Raw genomic sequence first — 16,036 nt, 5'->3', positions numbered from 1 at the left:
ACATAGAAAAAAATCTGGAAAAAAATATGCCAAGATCTTAGTGATCCCTCTGCTTGGTATTAAATCGGTATTTTCTTCCTTACATTTTGCACATTTTCTAACATGAATTTTTTTACTTGTAAATTCAAGGGGAAAGATTTAAAAGAAAAAAGCCTATTTTCAACCATTCGGCGAAAATATATTCCCAGAGTATCCAGGAGACTCTTTGGATGTGTCGCGTGATTTGGCAGCAGGGATGCCGCCAGGGAGCATGGTGGTGGGAAAGGCTGTGGTCATTTGTCAAGATGGGGGCAGACCAGCCTCCTTAGAGAGTTGCCGGGGCCTGTGCAGAGCCCGGAATACTTAACCAGGCCTTCTCTGTCTTTCAGCTTTTTGAAAACAAGAAGAATACTAAAAGCAGGAGCAGAAGAGTGACCATTTACAGCTTTACAGGAAACCAGAGAAATCGCTGCAGCACATTCAGAGTGAAAAGAAATCACACCATCTATTGGCAGGAAGGGCTCCTGGTCACTTTTGACGGGGGTGACCTCAGGTAGGAGCCATTCGGAGCCCCCCTAGCCAGGTCAGCATGGCGCTGTGGTGGCATCCCTGTGGTAGCCTCCAGCGTGGGATTTTTTAGCCACTGTTGTAGTTGTTAGCTGTTGTGGAGTCGACCACAACTCACGGGGACCGCATGCACAAGGGATCAGACGTTGTGATCCATGGAGTTTTTACTGGCTGATTTTCAGAAGTAGATAACCAGGCCTTTCTTCCTAGTCTGTCTTAGTCTGGAAACTGCTGTAGCCTATTTAGCATCATGGCAACATGCAAGCCTCCACTGACAGACAGGTGATGGCCATGCCTGAGGTGCATTGGCCGGAAATCAAACCCAGCTCCCCTACATGGAAGATGAGAATTCTCCCACTGGACCACCACGGTCCTCTTCCAGGATTCTGCTATTCAGAGCACCTTGCCATGACCATTCATAGAAATGAGCCTTCTGGAATGTTCCAGAGGTCCCCATCTCCTCCCCCTCTTATGGTCTTCTTACAAGCGAAGCCGTTGGTGACTAGAGGATGGACAAGGCGAAGGAGGGTGTAGTGGCCAAGCCCAGGACATGAGGGAGGTGGGCCACCCTGGGTTCAGGAGTGAGGGGTGTGTGTTTTCCCGGCCCCTCCCACAGGTCACTTAGGAGGGAGCTGGAAGGCCTCGCAGCTGTCTGCCCGGCTCCGCTCCCCGTAATCTATCCTCACCTGGTCCCACACTGCAGACAGAGCTGCACCAAACTCAGCTCCCTTCCCCCTGTCCTTTTTTGAGGTACATATAAAGTTAACTCGACAGATACAATAAGTGCTAAGCATAAAAAAAAAAAAAGCATAGAAGATACTTTATTCAATACTCACAATGAATTCTTCAAAATATTCTTCAGCTGTGTGAGAAGAGAAAGAAGGAAATTAACTTTTTTCATGGGCCTGATTTGGACCACTCTTGGTGCCTGGTGCTTCCATACTGTTTTTGTCCCTTAAACCTCACAGTTGCCACTTAACAGATGACAGAACTATGGTTCAGAAAAGTAAAGAAACTTCCCCAGGGTCATACCTAAGGGCCAGCGCCAAATTCCAGCCTGATTATCCATCCTCTAAAGCCATCCCGTTCACTCCCCCATGCCTGTGTTGGGGGCAGGGACCGTAGAGGCCAGACACCCCCTCAGTCCTGCACAGGGCCCTCTGGGTGCCGGGGGCTGGGCTGGGCCACAGAGGCAGGGAGACGCGCAGGCCTCGAAGCCACATGGTGATGTGCCTCTCTCTACGTCTGACTTCCAGTGTTGAGTCCTCTGACGTAAACTGGAAAAAGAAAAAAAGCGGAGGGATAAAAATCATCTGCCAGTCAGAAATGAGGGACTTCTCTGCAATGGCTTTCATCACGGATCATGTCAACTCCTTGATTGATCAGTGGTTTCCCGGTAAGAGAATGTTCTTGAACCAGGCCTTTGTGGTTGTTGATGTTTCTTCATAAATCAGGCGGGGAGCTCCGCCTTTGAAGAAAAGCAACCTCACTGGCACTCAGCCCAAGAAAACCGGAGGGATCTTCATGGCCCTTTGGTAGGGGTCCAGACCCCCAAAGAGGCCAGCTCTGGGCTTGAGTGGGGAACAGATGAGGGACTATAATCCAAGTGAATGTGCGAGAACTTCACCTCCTGGCTGCTGACATCTTAGAGAATAAAAGTTCCGTGTACCACAGCATGGTCCAGCAAGATGCTCCCTGTGAGCCAGGACACTTGCTTTATTTACGGGGTGAGAACAGGGCAGCTGGAATTTGGTGACAGCCTGATGGAGATGGAAGCATTATGGGTGATTGGGAGGGCGGGGCCCACCTGCACAGGGCCCCATCTCCTTCCCTGCCTGCCCCCTGTTTCCCATGGAGATGACACTACCCTCCTGGCCCTTGTCCAATGCTTTGATCAACTTCAACAACACTTCACCAAAAAAAAACCCTTTTGAAGTGAAGCAGTGTGGGTCCTCTTGTTTGTTTGGACACGAGGGGTGGAGATGAACCTACAGGTCATGTGGAATGGCCTACAAAAAGCGGGGGAGGTTGCAGCTGTGGCCAACAGTGAGGGTGACATGGGGGAGGAGGAGGTGCTTAAGAGCCAGCAGGACAGGCCGCGAGCTCGGGCCCAAGCTCTGCACCTGCTCTCGGAAGACCAAGGCTTGTTTTATTACAGGGGTGCACCTGGAGCCTTCAGGCTGGCTCCCCGGAGGTCCTAATGGAAAAAGAGGTTCAGAAACGGGCCTCAGAGAACATGGCTCAGTGTGTGAGCCATGGAGCTCCACGGGGGACCCCGTATGACCCTTCTGGCCTGTTTCCTACTCCCCACCTACCAGCGGTCCCCCCACAGGTGCTGGACAGCGTTGTCCTCCTTGTTTGGCTGCTGGGGCCTTATTCAGCAGTCACTGTGAGGTGAGGGGCACTGCCAAGCAGACAGACAAGGCCAGAGCTCCTCCTAGCATGCAGTGTTACACCCAGGCCTGGTGGCTGTCAGAGGGGCCCACATGGTTCTAGGCTGCCCCCTGTCCTGCCCTGAGGGTATCTCTGCACCTCCCCACACAGATGTGCAGAAAGGCCTGTGCCTTCTGCTCAGGGACCCCATGTAAGATGCCTGTTTTGTCTATTATAATCAGCCCTCCTTTTTTCCACTGCACTGCTGTTGTGGAAAAGGACACAAGTCTCCTTGAGCACTGGTGTGGTTCTGTGTTTGGAGTGTGGCGTGGGTCAGACCCAGCTGCAACGTCCAGTTGGGACCCAGCTGTGCAGGAGGGACCCCCACCTCCTTCCAGACCCTCCTTCAGCCTCTCCTCAGCCAGCATGCCTGGGATCCAGACCACCCAAAGTGTTCCCCAAAGAAGATCCCCGAGTACAGCGGTCATGTGTCAGCCCTCCCTGGAGGGTGAGGCAGACACAGCCCTCTGTGAAAGGCCCTGGCCTGGGGCTAGAGGTGGGAGCTCAGAGACCGCCTGCGCACCTCAGTGTGAGCGGTCTCCTGTTCTGACCCGGCTAGCCCTGACGGCCACAGAGAGTGATGGGACCCCCCTCATGGAGCAGTACGTGCCCTGCCCGGTCTGCGAGGCGTCCTGGGCCCGGTGCGCTGCCCACACTGAGAAGGCAGAGGGCGTGCACTACTTCGACATGGAAGACTGCGTGCTGACTGCCATCGAGCAGGACTTCATCTCCTGTCCCAGACACCCCGACCTCCCTGTGCCCCTGCAGGAGCTCGTGCCGGAGCTGTTCATGACAGACTTCCCAGCCAGGTAGGCTCCGATCACTCTCCTTCCCTTGCCATGAGGCCGAGGGGCTGTGTTTCTAACTGTGCAGCCTCCTAAGCAGGTACCAGGTGACCCCCAGCAGACAGCACCCGGCCGCAGCCACAGCACCACACTCCACAGCCCCCCAACCTCATAGTGGCAGCCCCTGCTCCAGCCATTGCTTCCCACCAATGTAGTACGAGGTTTCCTTTAGATCCCCATCCTGGGCTGCCTGAAGGACACCAGGTCATACTGGTGTTTCGTTTTTGAGGCTTTGCCTGCACTTCACAGGGAATGTTATCCTGGGACCTCCGCACTTTCTTTCCCTGAAATTAGCTAAAGCTCCACTCTTTGGAGCTGGCCCTCCTGATTCCTACTTTGCTGCCAGCTCAGGGAATAGGAGGTAAGCATGGCTCCAGCCCCTCATTCAGTATGGGGAAGAGTCCCAAACCTACAGCTTCGTTTTCCCTTTTTGGCAAATGCTGACACCTAACTCCTGCCCTAAGGCTAAGCATTTAAATCCCTTAAATCTTTTCTCCGAGTAGATTACACCTATACCAATCTAAGATAATAACTGGGAGAGAATTCTAGAGAAAATAGAAAATGTTTTGTAGTCCCATCCAACAAGAAATGGTCACTAAACCAGAGTTCTTGGCAGAAGACGGTGAAGACGGTGTGTCCTCTAGGTGGCGGGAACCAGAATCTAGAATTTGGTCTTCCTGGATAATGTGACATCAGTGGTTCCCACCATTTTTGGAGTTTGAAGTCCTTTTGTTTTCTCATTCAAATGAATGGTTTCTGTAAAGAAAATTAAACTTTTCTCTTTTTTTGTAAGAAATTTCTTTTCTCATTTTTCCAAATTTCTCCCTCAACCCCAAGAAAGTAGATTTAGAGTACTCTATAGTATTTTTTTTTTATATATAGTATTGGAGCCCTGGTGGTACAGTGGTTAAGTGCTCGGCTGCTAACCAAAACGTCGGCAATTCGAATCCACCAGCCGCTCCTCAGAAACCCTGTGGGGCAGTTCTACTCTGTCCTGTAGGGTCGCTATGAACCAGAATAACTTGACGGCAACCAGTTTGGTTTGGGTTTTGGTAGTATTGTAAAACGGGGATTCCAAAGCCTGCTTCTGAATGACTCTGTTAAAACACCTCCTGCATTGGGTAACTTCCCTCTATAGGTTGTGTCAACATCCCCAGTTACCTCATCAATGGAAAGGCCAAAACTGCTCTTCTGCAAACGCACTTCCATTTGTGCCTTCCCTCCTTCCTTCTGTTCTTCCTCCCTCCCTCACCCCTTCCTTCCTTCCTTCTTTACATTTACTTCCTTCTGTCCTGCCTTCCTTCGTTCTTTCCTTCCCCTCTCCCTTCCTAGCTCCGTGCATTGCCTTTTTGGCCGACTGTTTCTGAAGAGAAAAAGGGAGCCTCAGGGAAGAAGAGACAGGGTTGGAGGATCAGGCAAGGGTTCAGGGATGGTTTTCACCTGCCCAGAAAGCATGAGGAGTGAAGGAAATCCCCCAAGGCCTGAACCTTGCACACTGGCCCAATACCCCCAGGACCAGCGCCCAAAGATCCTACAATGCCTGACCTCCGAGCTTCCCAGAAGGCGCTAGGCCTCTCTCTGCCTCCCAAGCTGACCTGGGCTTCTTAGTCTACAGCCTCCAGGGCGGTGGGGGTCTGCAGAGAAGGCTGAGGGGTCCAGGAGCTACTTGCAGTATTTCCAAAAGCTGAGCAGAAATCTCACTTTCACCTAGGATTACATGCACAGACCAGCTCCCTGCTTCTGGTAAAATCCCAGCCTTTGGCTGTGGCAGCTTCTATAATTCTTTGCTTAACAAAAATAAGTAGGGAAATAACTAATCCGCAATAAACAAATGCAGTTTCCTGATGGATTCTAGCTCAAAGCATGGGACCTTTTGGAGGAAATACCCAAAAGGATCCTTTGTCTCTGCCCCCTGCTTACTGAGGCTCTACCCTGTGCCCGTCATTGTCGTCATCTATCAGCAAGGTACTGCTGCGAGCCCATTTTACAGGTGAAGAGCGTGAGGCTTGTGAAGCTGCAGAACCTGCCCAGGTTTGTGCAACTGGCAAGTGGCAGGGCCAGGGGTTAGCCCAGATGGGCCAGACCCCATAGGTGGCTCTGAACCATGACTGTCCCCAGTGGGGCTGGATGCTACTCTGGTTAGGGAACAAATGGCCAAGCACGGCTTTGCACCTGCTGAGTACAGAGCCCACCCCCACCTCCGCGGGCCTCCCCTGGGGCAGGAGCATTAGGCAGGTCAGTGCTGAGCCCTGAGCTGTGTTTCGTGCAGGCTCTTCCTAGAGAACAGCAAGCTGGAGCACAGCGAGGACGAGAGCAGCATCCTTGGCCAGGGGGGCAGCGGCACCGTCATCTACCGCGCTCAGTACCAGGGCCAGCCGGTGGCCGTGAAACGCTTCCAGATCAAGAAATTCAAGAACTTCGCCAATGTTCCAGCAGGTAACGGGGCCCTGCCGGCGTTCCTTCCAGACGTGTGCTCCATTGGCCCAAACTTCATGCCACTTTCAGGAGGCCTGAGGCCATGTAACCCCAGGACGGGAGGGGAGGAGGGCAGGCCCAGAGGCAGCCCCACAGTGTGCCTGCAGCTTGTGGGCAGGCTGGAGGGTCAGGCCTAGCTCGGTGGGTACCCTCCTGTCTGGATGTGAGCCTCCAAGAGCAGAGACCATCCTTACCATTTCACCCACTCCAGACCTGCCACATGCCTGGCACGTCATGGTCAGCAGTCTGAGCTCAGGTGGGCCCTCACCCTGCGGGACCCCCAGCCATCTCCACTCAAAGTAGGAAGGTGGGCACTCCAGGTAAATGGGTCGACAAGGCAGCGTAGGGGAGATTCTCCCCGCTGTCCACCCGCACAGGTGTGACCTTGGCACACTCAGGCCCACACGTCACTGGAGTTAGGAGATAATGGATTGGGAGGAGGAATTTACAATACATAAGAGACAAAGGATTAAAAAATAATAACTCCTGCAAACCCATTAAACGCATACAGAGAAAACCCATAGAAATTTCTAAAAGGTGGGGTGAGGGGTAAGAAAATGTACACGCTAATCCAGAGACAGGAAGTGCACTTGGCCAACAAACAATGGAAAAGACGCTTACCCACACTGGCCACCATGAGAGACCATTTTAGCTGTCAAAAATGGAAAGCAGCCTGACCATACCAAAGGTCGGTGAGTTTGTGGAGAAAAGGCATTCTGAGGCTGCTCGTGGGGCATCAACACTTAAAACTGTGAACTGCATAAACTATAAACACTAGTAATTTGGGTCAGAATTTGGCAATCTCTGGTAAAATGAAAATTTGCAGGCCCAACAGCCCACTTCTGAGTGTGACCGTGTTATGATCTGCAGGCATGCTCAGGGACACGGGACAAGGAAGCATGTCTCGTTACCTGTAAGTGCTGGAGACAGCCTAGAATAGTCCACCAGGATGAGAATGGGGATGTCACCTGCAATATAGGCATGGAACAGTTCCCACGATTGGGTCAGACCTATGTGTGTTCATGGAGCTGAAAATAACAATAACGGTTGAAAATAAGCTAGTTGCCAAACGGTATTTTGTTTTGCCATTCCTCATTCATTTTTTTCTTTAAACAAACTTTCTGTTTTTATTTCTAAAACAATTTTGGATTTTCAGAGTCGTTGTGAAGATAGTGCAGAGGGTTTCCATCTACCACACACCCGGTTTCACCCTTGTTAGCGTCTTGCATTAGCATGCTGCATTTGTCACAGTCCATGAACACATGTTGGTATATTATTATTAGCTAAAGTCCATGTGTTAGACAGGTTTCTTCAGTTTTTCCCTGATGTCCTCTTTCTGTTCCAAGATAACAGTGAGGACACCATGTCACATTTAGCTATCACACCTCCTTAGGCTCCTCTTGGCCGTGAGAGTTCTCAGACTGTCACAGTTTTTGATGACCTTGTCAGTTTTGAGGAGTACCAGTCAGGTGTTTTGTAGAATGTCTGTCAATTAGGATCTGTCTAATATTTTTCTCATCATTTTACTGAAGTAATGGGGTTTTGCCATTGTGGTGCAGAAAGTTAAGTCCTTGACTACTGTGATGGTTAAGGTTGTGTGTCAACTTGAGTAGGCCATGATTTGGCAGTTGTATAATGTTGTGATCACCTCCATGATGGGATCTGCTGCGAGTAGCCACTCAGTTGAAAGGGAGCTTCCTTGGGCATGTGGCCTGCATGGAATATAGGTGGACATTCTGGCAAGGCTTGTGGGCTTTTTGCTCTTGCTGGGTTCTGCAGCCGGCTCCTGTTCATCTGACCTCCAGTTCTTGGGACTTGAGCTAGCAGTTTACCTGTGGTCTTGCCTGCCAATTGTGAGATTTATCAACCTTCACAGCCTGTGGGCAAGAGACTTACTCTCTGCCAATCTTGGGTTTGCCAGCGCCTGTGGCTATGTGAATCAGGAGAGGCCTCTATCCTGACCCAGGAAATTGGGATGTTCTAGCTTCTACAACTGCATGAGCCATTTCCTTGATATAAATCTCTCTGTATATAGATTTATATGCTTCACTGGTTTTGCTTCTCTAGAAAACCCAGCCTAAGACATTTGGTACTCAGAGTGGTTCTAGAGAAACAAAATGGTAAGGATGAGTTTTCTAAATTGGCCCTCAACTGTTAGTCTTAAAGATGTTGATGACTCTGCTTCTAGTAGTAAAGATGTCACTGCTAATCCATGGTGTGAGGTGGCAATACAAATGCACAAAATATCACCACCAGTAGATTAGGTGTGGGTGAAAGGCAAGGCTCAGGGTTATTGCATGTGTGATACCTTTCTACAATTTTGTCATAATGAGAGATATAGGAAACCTGGTTGGTTGGTCGTACTTTCACTAGACAAACTGGTGAAAGAAAGAGATGTGCTCAGGGTTTCAGAGTCAAAGCTCAAGTGCCACATAACTGACCTCAAAGTTTCCACTTGTGCTTTGAAAGAGCCTTATTTCTTTTAGTAACAGAGCTGATATTGCAGAAAACCAAACCCAGAGTCTTATCCTAAGAGGGGCTGAATTACAACGCTAACTCAATTGCCAACCTCAAGAAGTGTCTGAAGTTAGAATGAGAGCATTGATTGGGAAGAAATGGGATCCTGAAACTTGGGATGGGGACACACGGACAGATAATCAGGAAGCTGGAGACACTGAGCTCCTAAATTCCGTTGAATCACTGCTGCCAACAGAACCAGGCCTCTCACGCCCATTTGAAGAGATTACTCCATGTTTGTCTGCTAAACCACCCTCCCCAGTAAAACCATTAGCCCCTCCACCCCCATCTAATGAGATTAACTCAGCTTCCTCTAAAGAACCCTTATCAGAGTCATTGTGTGGAGCATCTCCTAAGGCAGATGCTTTACAAGACAATACTGAATGTTCTCAAAACAGGCTTCTGGACCTATAAGTAGACTTAAGTCCCAGTGAGCCCCAAAAGGTGAGGTACAAAGTATGACCCAGGAGGAGTTACACTACACTGCAAAAGAACTACTTGACTTTTCTAATATGTACAAACAGAAACCGGGGGAATATGTGTGGGAATGGCTATTAAGGGTGTGGGATAATGGTGCAGGGAACATAAAGATGGATCAGCCTGAGTTTATTGATACGGGCCCACCAAGCACAGATTCTTCATTCAGTGTTTCAGTTCGAGAAGTTAGGAAAGGATCTGATACATTATTTGGTTGGGTCACTGAAGCATGGATTATGTCATGGCCTACACTAAATCAAGTTGAAGCACCAGACCTGACTTGGTATACTGTAGAAGGTATCCAAAGGCTTAGGGAAATTGGCATGCTAGAGTGGATTTATCAGGTTAGACCCACAGACCCACACATGGAATGCCCAGAGGACATACCTTTTACAAGTGTGAAGAACAAATTTGTGAAGGGAGCTCCATCATCCTTGAAGACTGCTGTGATTGCTATTTTATGTAAGTCAGATTTGACAGTGGGAACTGCCCTAACTGAATTAAGACACCTGACTACAATGGGGCAGATTGATACTCGGTCGACAAAAACAAGGTGGGTGTGGTTAAAGTAGTGGACATCGGAACCAAAGCAATAATCAGGATAGTTTGACTTGTATGGACTTACGGTGTTGGCTGCTTAGTCATGGTGTCACTAGGACTGAAATAGATGGGAAGTCTACTAAATATTTACTTGATCTGTACAAGTGGATGAATTCTAGATCAAGTGAACAGCAGTCTAACTCGAATCGCCAGAATACAGAGTCACAGTACGTCAGTCAGTCCGCAGACTTGACTGAGTTTAAAGATCCACAACCCCTTGAATGAAGGGTAGGCCAGGTCTGTTTGAGGAAAGACCTCACTACACTGCCAAAAATGTATACTTTTAATCTTTCTCCCAGTCTTCCCCAGAGGGATCTACAGTCTTTTATGGGAGTGACTGTTCATTGGGGAAAAGGAAATAATCAGACTTTTCAGGAATTACTGGATACTGGCTCTGAACTGACACTTAATTCCAAGAGACCCAGAATGTTACTGTGGCTCACCAGTCAGAGTGGGGGCATATGGAAGTCAGGTTATTAATGGAGTCTTAGCTTTTGTCCGCCTCACAGTAGATCCCGTGGGTCACCAATCCCATCCTGTAGTGATTTCCCCAGTTCCAGAATGCATAATTGGAATAGATACACTCAGCAACTGGCAACCCCCATGTTGGATCCTCGGCAAATAGAGTAAGGGCTATTATGGTAGGAAAAGCAAAGTGGAAGCCATTAGAACTGCCCCTACCTAGAAAAATAGTAAACCAAAAGCAATACTGCATACCTGGAGGGATTGCAGAGATTACTGCCACCATTAAGGATTTGAAGGATGCAGGGATGGTGATTCCCACCACACCCCCATTCAACTCACCTATTTGGCCTGTGTAAAAAACAGATGAATCTTGGAGAATGACAATGGATTATCGAAAACTTAAATCAGTTGGTGACTCCAGTTGCAGCTGCTGTTCCCAATGTAGTTTCATTTCTTTAGCAAATTAATCCATCTGCTGGTACCTGGTATGCAGCTATTGATCTGGCTAATGCCTTTTTCTCCATACCTGTTTCAAAAGACCGTCAGAAGCCATTTGCCTTCATCTGGCAAGGCCAGGAATATACCTTCAGTTACCTACCTCAGGGCTACATCAGCCCTCCAGCCCTGTGTCATAATTTAGTCTGCAGGGACCTTGATCACTTTTCCCTTCCACAAGACGTCACACTGGTCCATTACATTGATGACATTATGCTGACTAGACCTGGTAAGGAAGAACTCTTTGCTAGAGGGTGTGAAATTTGCTAGAGGGTGTGAATAGAGGGTGTGAGGCATGTTGAGATATTCCTTCTAAAGTGAAGGATAAGTTATTGCATCTGGTTGCTCCTACAACTAAAAAGGAGGCACAAGGCCTACTGGCCTCTTTGGATTCTGAAGGCAACATATCCTTCATTTGGGTGTGCTACTCTAGCCTATTTATCAAGTGACTCAAAAATCTGCTAGTTTTGAGTGGGGTCCAGAACAAGAGAAGGCTCTGCAACAGGTTCAGACTGCCATGCAAGCCGCTCTGTCCCTGAGCCATATGATTCAGCTGATCCAATGGTGCTTGAAGAGTTGATGGAAGATAGAGATGCTGTTTGGAGTCTTTGGCGGGCCCCTATTGGTGAATCATGGCACAGATCCTTAGGATTTTGGAGCAAAGCCCTGCCATTCTCTGCAGATAACTACTCTTCTTTTGAGAAACAACTTTTGGCTTACTGCTTGCCCTTAGTAGAGACTACACACTTAAACACGGGCCACAAAGTCACCATGCGGCCTGAGCTGCCCATCACGAACTGGATATTGTCTGACGCAGAATCATAAAGTTGTATGTGCACAGCAGCACTCCATCATTAAATGGAAGTGGTATATACAAGACGAGGCCCGAGCAGGACCTGAAGGCACAAGTAAATTGCATGAAGAAGTGGCCCAAGTGCCCATAGTCTCCACTCCTGTCATATTACCTACCATCTCTGAGTCTGCACCTATGCCCTCATAGGTAATTCCTTTTGATCAGTTGACTGAGAAAGAGAAAACTCACGCCTGGTTTACAGACGGTTCTGCATCATATGCTGGCACCACCCGAAAGTGGACAGTGGCAGCACTATGGCCCCTTTCTGGGACCTCCTTGAAGGACAGTGGTGAAGGTAAATCCTCCCAATGGGCAGAAGCTCGAGCGGTGCACCTGGCTGTTCACTTCGCTTGGAAGGAGAAATGGCCAGATATATGATTGTATACTGATTTGTGGGCTGTGGCCAATAGTTTGGCCAGATTGTCAGGAACTTGGAAGGAACGTGATTGGAAAATTGGAGACAAGAAGGTATGGGGGGACAGAGGTATGTGGATAGACCTCTCTGAATGGGCCAAAAAAGTGAAGATATTTGTGTGTCATGTGAATGTTCACCAAAGGGTGACCTCCACAGAGGAGGATTTTAACAATCAAGTGGATAGGGTGACGTGTTCTGTGGAAACCAGTCATCCTCCTTCTCCTGCTACTCCTATCATTGCTCAATGGGCTCCTGAACAAAGTGGCCATAGTGGCAGGGATGGAGGTTATGCATGGGTTCAGAAACATGAACTTCCACTCACCAAGGCTGACTTGGCTACAGCCACTGCTGAGTGCCCAACATGCCAGCAGCAGAGACCAGCCCCGAGTTCCTATATGGCACCATCCCTCGAGGCGATCACCCAGCAATCTGATGGCAAGTTGATTACATTGGACCACTTCCATCATGGAAAGGCAGTGGTTTGTTCTTATTGGGATAGACACTCTGGATACGGATTTGCCTTCCCTGCACACAATACTTCTGCCAAAAATACCATTCCTGGACTTACAGAATGCCTTATCCACCATCATGGTATCCCACACAGCGTTGCCTCAGATGAAGGGACTCACTTCACAGCAAATGAAGTGCAGCAATGGGTCCATGCTCATGGAATTCACTGGTGTTACCATGTCCCCTATCGTCCTGAAAATGCTGATTTGATAGAACAATGGAATGACCTTCTAAAGACACAATTACAGCACCAGCTAGGTGGCAATACCTTTCAGGGTTGGGGCAGTGTTCTCCAGGAGGCTGTATGTGCTCTAAACCAGTGTGTAATATATGGTGCTGTTTCTCTCATAGCCAGGATTTATGGGTCCAGGAATCAAGGAGTGGAGATGGGAGTGGCATCACTCACTATTACCCCTAGTGACCCACTCGCAAGATTTCTGCTTCCTGTCCCCACAGCCTTATGCTCTGCAGGTCTGAAGGTCTTAGTTCCAAAGAGAGGAATGCTCCCACCTGGAGGCACATCACCGATTCCATTGAACTGGAAGTTAAGAATGCCACCTGGCCACTTTGGGCTCCTTATGCCTCTGGATAAATGGGCAGAGAAAGGAGTTACCATACTGGCTGGTGAGATTGATCCTGACAACCAAGATGAAATCGGATTCATATTACATAATGGAGGTAAAGGAGAGTATGTCTGGAAAGCAAGAGATGCCTTAGAACATCTCTCAGTGTTACCATGCCCTGTGATTAAAGTCAGTGGAAAACTACAACAACCAATTCCAACATGACTGCTAATGGCTCAGACCCTTCAGGAATGAAGGTTTGGGTCACCTCACCACCACCAGCTGAGATGGCTGTTAGTAGCCACTCAGTTGAAAGGGAGTTTCCTTGGGCATGTGGCCTGTGTGGAATATAGGTGGACATTCTGGCAAGGCTTGTGGGCTTTTTGCTTACGCTGGATCCTGCAGCTGGCTCCTGTTCATCAAACCTCCAGTTCTTGGGACTTAGCTAGCATCTTACCTGTGGTCTTGCCTGCTGATCTTGGAGTTCATCGATCTTCACAGCCTGTGAGCAAGAGTCGTGCTCTCTGGCCTGCTGATCTTGGGTTTGCCAGCCCCTGCAGCTACGTGAATAAGGAGAATCCTCTATCCTGATGCATGGACTTGGGATGTTTCAGCCTTTACAACCACGTGAGCCATTTCCTTGATATAAATCTCTATATATATTTATAGGCTTTACTGGTTTTGTTCCTCTAGAGTTGTAGTTGTCTTAGGCTGGGTTCTCTAGAGCTGCAAAACCAGTTAAGTGTGTGTATAGAGAGAGATTTACTTCCAGGAAATGGTTTATGCAGTTGTCGGGGCCGGCAGGTCCCAAATCCATGGGTTAGGCAGCAGGCTGAAGACTTCTGCCAGCTCACATGGTTGCAAGGGCTGATGAACCCAAAATCTGCAGGTCAGGTGGCTGGCTGGAGACTTCTGTAGGGTTTCATCCCAGGAACTGGAGGTCAGGCAACAGGAAGAGTGCAGCGTCAAGTAAGAGAGCAAGCTTTGAGAGAACATCCGTTTATAGACGGGAGGCAGACCACACCCCCAAGGAAACTCCCATGTCAGTTGATTGGCTGATCACATCTTGGAAGGTGATTACATTATATTATGTTTTAGAAGAGCGATCAGTCTAATATCTGCCAAGCCGCTGAGAGTTACAGCCTAGCCAAGATGACACATGACATTAACCATCCCAGCTGCTAACCAGAAGGTTTGTGGTTCAAATAAAGGCATTTCAGAATAAAGGCCTGGCAGTCTACTTCCAATAGATTACAGCTGTTGAAAACCCTGTGGCACAAAGTTCTACTCTGAGACACATGGGGTTGCCATGTGTCAAAATCAACCTAACAGTAACCGGTTGTTTTGTTTTTGCTTTTTAATGGGTGTTTGGGAGGAAGACCACAGAGGTCAAGTGTCATTCTCATCACGTCATGTCAAGGGTACACACTAGCAATATTACTTACCACTGTAGATGTTGACCTGGCTTGAGGTCAAATGATAGGCTTTCATGCTTCCACCAACTGTGTGTGAGATGCCCTTCCTTACCGGGCCTTTCAGTGTGTCAGGTTGGTAGGTCAAAGAATGCCGTCATTGGCTGTTGTTATTGCTGCTTACTATGCTTTTCTTGAAGGTTCCCTCATATAGGTACTGGCCATATTTCTTCTTGCCATTTGTCTGTTTACACACTTTGCCCTTTTCTGTTCGGGAGCTTCTCTTTACTGAGTTGTGAGAGCCCCTTTTGTGTTACAGTCCATAATCTTGTCACACTTACTGCCAATTTGCTGTCTGTGATTTGCCTTTTGGTGCTGTTCATGGTTTTTGCCGTATCATTCATTTCTTCTCTGGTGCTTTTTAATTCCTTCGCACTCAGAAGGACCCTCAGCTCCAGAGGTCATGGGAGGGGTGCTGTCTGTATTTTCTTTGGCTTTTTATGTTTTCATGTCTAGATTTGCCTCATCTGTGACTCAGTTGTCCACATTTTGTTCTTGGCTTTAAAAATCCTGAATCTGGCCCCGAGTTCCACCCTACCACCTGGCAGGGCATCCCTGTTCCTTTATTTTTGGGCTTCCAGGGCATCAAGATCTCATGCTGTGTCAGCATGGGGAAGAGGTGTAGTGGGGCTGCCCCATCAGACCTCAGTCATCTGTCCCCCGCTCACTGGCCCTGCCGAGAAGCCCACCCGTCTGCCCACATGTTTGCTGACCCTCTGGGCCTGTTCCTGCTCTCCTCTGAGGCAGCCCTGGCCTGTAGCTTGGCCTTTTACAAAGACAGAAAATGTTCTCCTCTTCTCCTTGCTGTCTTGGAAACTGGGAAACACAAACAAATTAATGTCTCAGTGGATGATCCTGCCTTTGGGATTTATTTTATTGTATAGTATGAGGTGATCCCTGGGTAGCACAAATGGTTAACATACTTGGTTGCTGAGAGGTCGGAGGTTCAAGTACACCCAGAGGTGCCTCGGAAGAAAGGCCTGGTGATCTGCTTCCAAAAACTTAGCCACTGAAAACCCTTTGGAGCACAGTTCTGCATTGACACACATGGGGTCGTCGTGAGTCAGTTACGGTGTGAGGCAGGGGCCTACCTGGATGTTCCTCCCAAATAACCAGTTTCAAAGTCTGGATGTTTTTACATGTAGAGTGTGGCTCACATTTGTACAGTGTCAGAAAACTTCTGCTGCTTGACTTCCGTGGTGGGCTGAATCGATGCTAAAGGGGTAACTCTGTGACGGGGAATTCAGTGGCTGAGCTGAGCTTGGGGCTTAGGATGAGGGGGCGGGAGGATGTAGGGGCTGAAAGAGGCAGAGCCACGGCTCCATCTTTACTAGAATGCTGGATGTTGTAATCGGCAAGATTTTTCACGC

At 48.7% G+C, this 16,036-nt stretch overlaps 1 protein-coding gene across 4 annotated transcripts in view; it reads left to right on the top strand.

Annotated features, from left to right (window-relative positions):
• LRRK1 (leucine rich repeat kinase 1) overlaps nucleotides 1–16,036 on the top strand; it is a 161,037-nt gene that overhangs the window by 123,267 nt on the left and 21,734 nt on the right. For all 4 annotated transcript variants that reach the window (XM_010593871.3, XM_064296241.1, XM_023553070.2 and 1 more), the window contains exons 22-25: nucleotides 369–532; nucleotides 1,803–1,942; nucleotides 3,539–3,788; nucleotides 6,094–6,260. In XM_010593871.3, the coding sequence (XP_010592173.1) occupies nucleotides 369–532; nucleotides 1,803–1,942; nucleotides 3,539–3,788; nucleotides 6,094–6,260 (721 nt within the window). The remainder of the gene's footprint in view (nucleotides 1–368; nucleotides 533–1,802; nucleotides 1,943–3,538; nucleotides 3,789–6,093; nucleotides 6,261–16,036) is intronic.

This window comes from Loxodonta africana, chromosome 13 (genome assembly GCF_030014295.1).
Source record: "Loxodonta africana isolate mLoxAfr1 chromosome 13, mLoxAfr1.hap2, whole genome shotgun sequence".
NCBI lineage: Eukaryota > Metazoa > Chordata > Mammalia > Proboscidea > Elephantidae > Loxodonta > Loxodonta africana.
The sequence above is the reverse complement of the archived record's forward strand: the minus strand, read 5'-3'. Positions and strand labels throughout refer to the sequence as shown.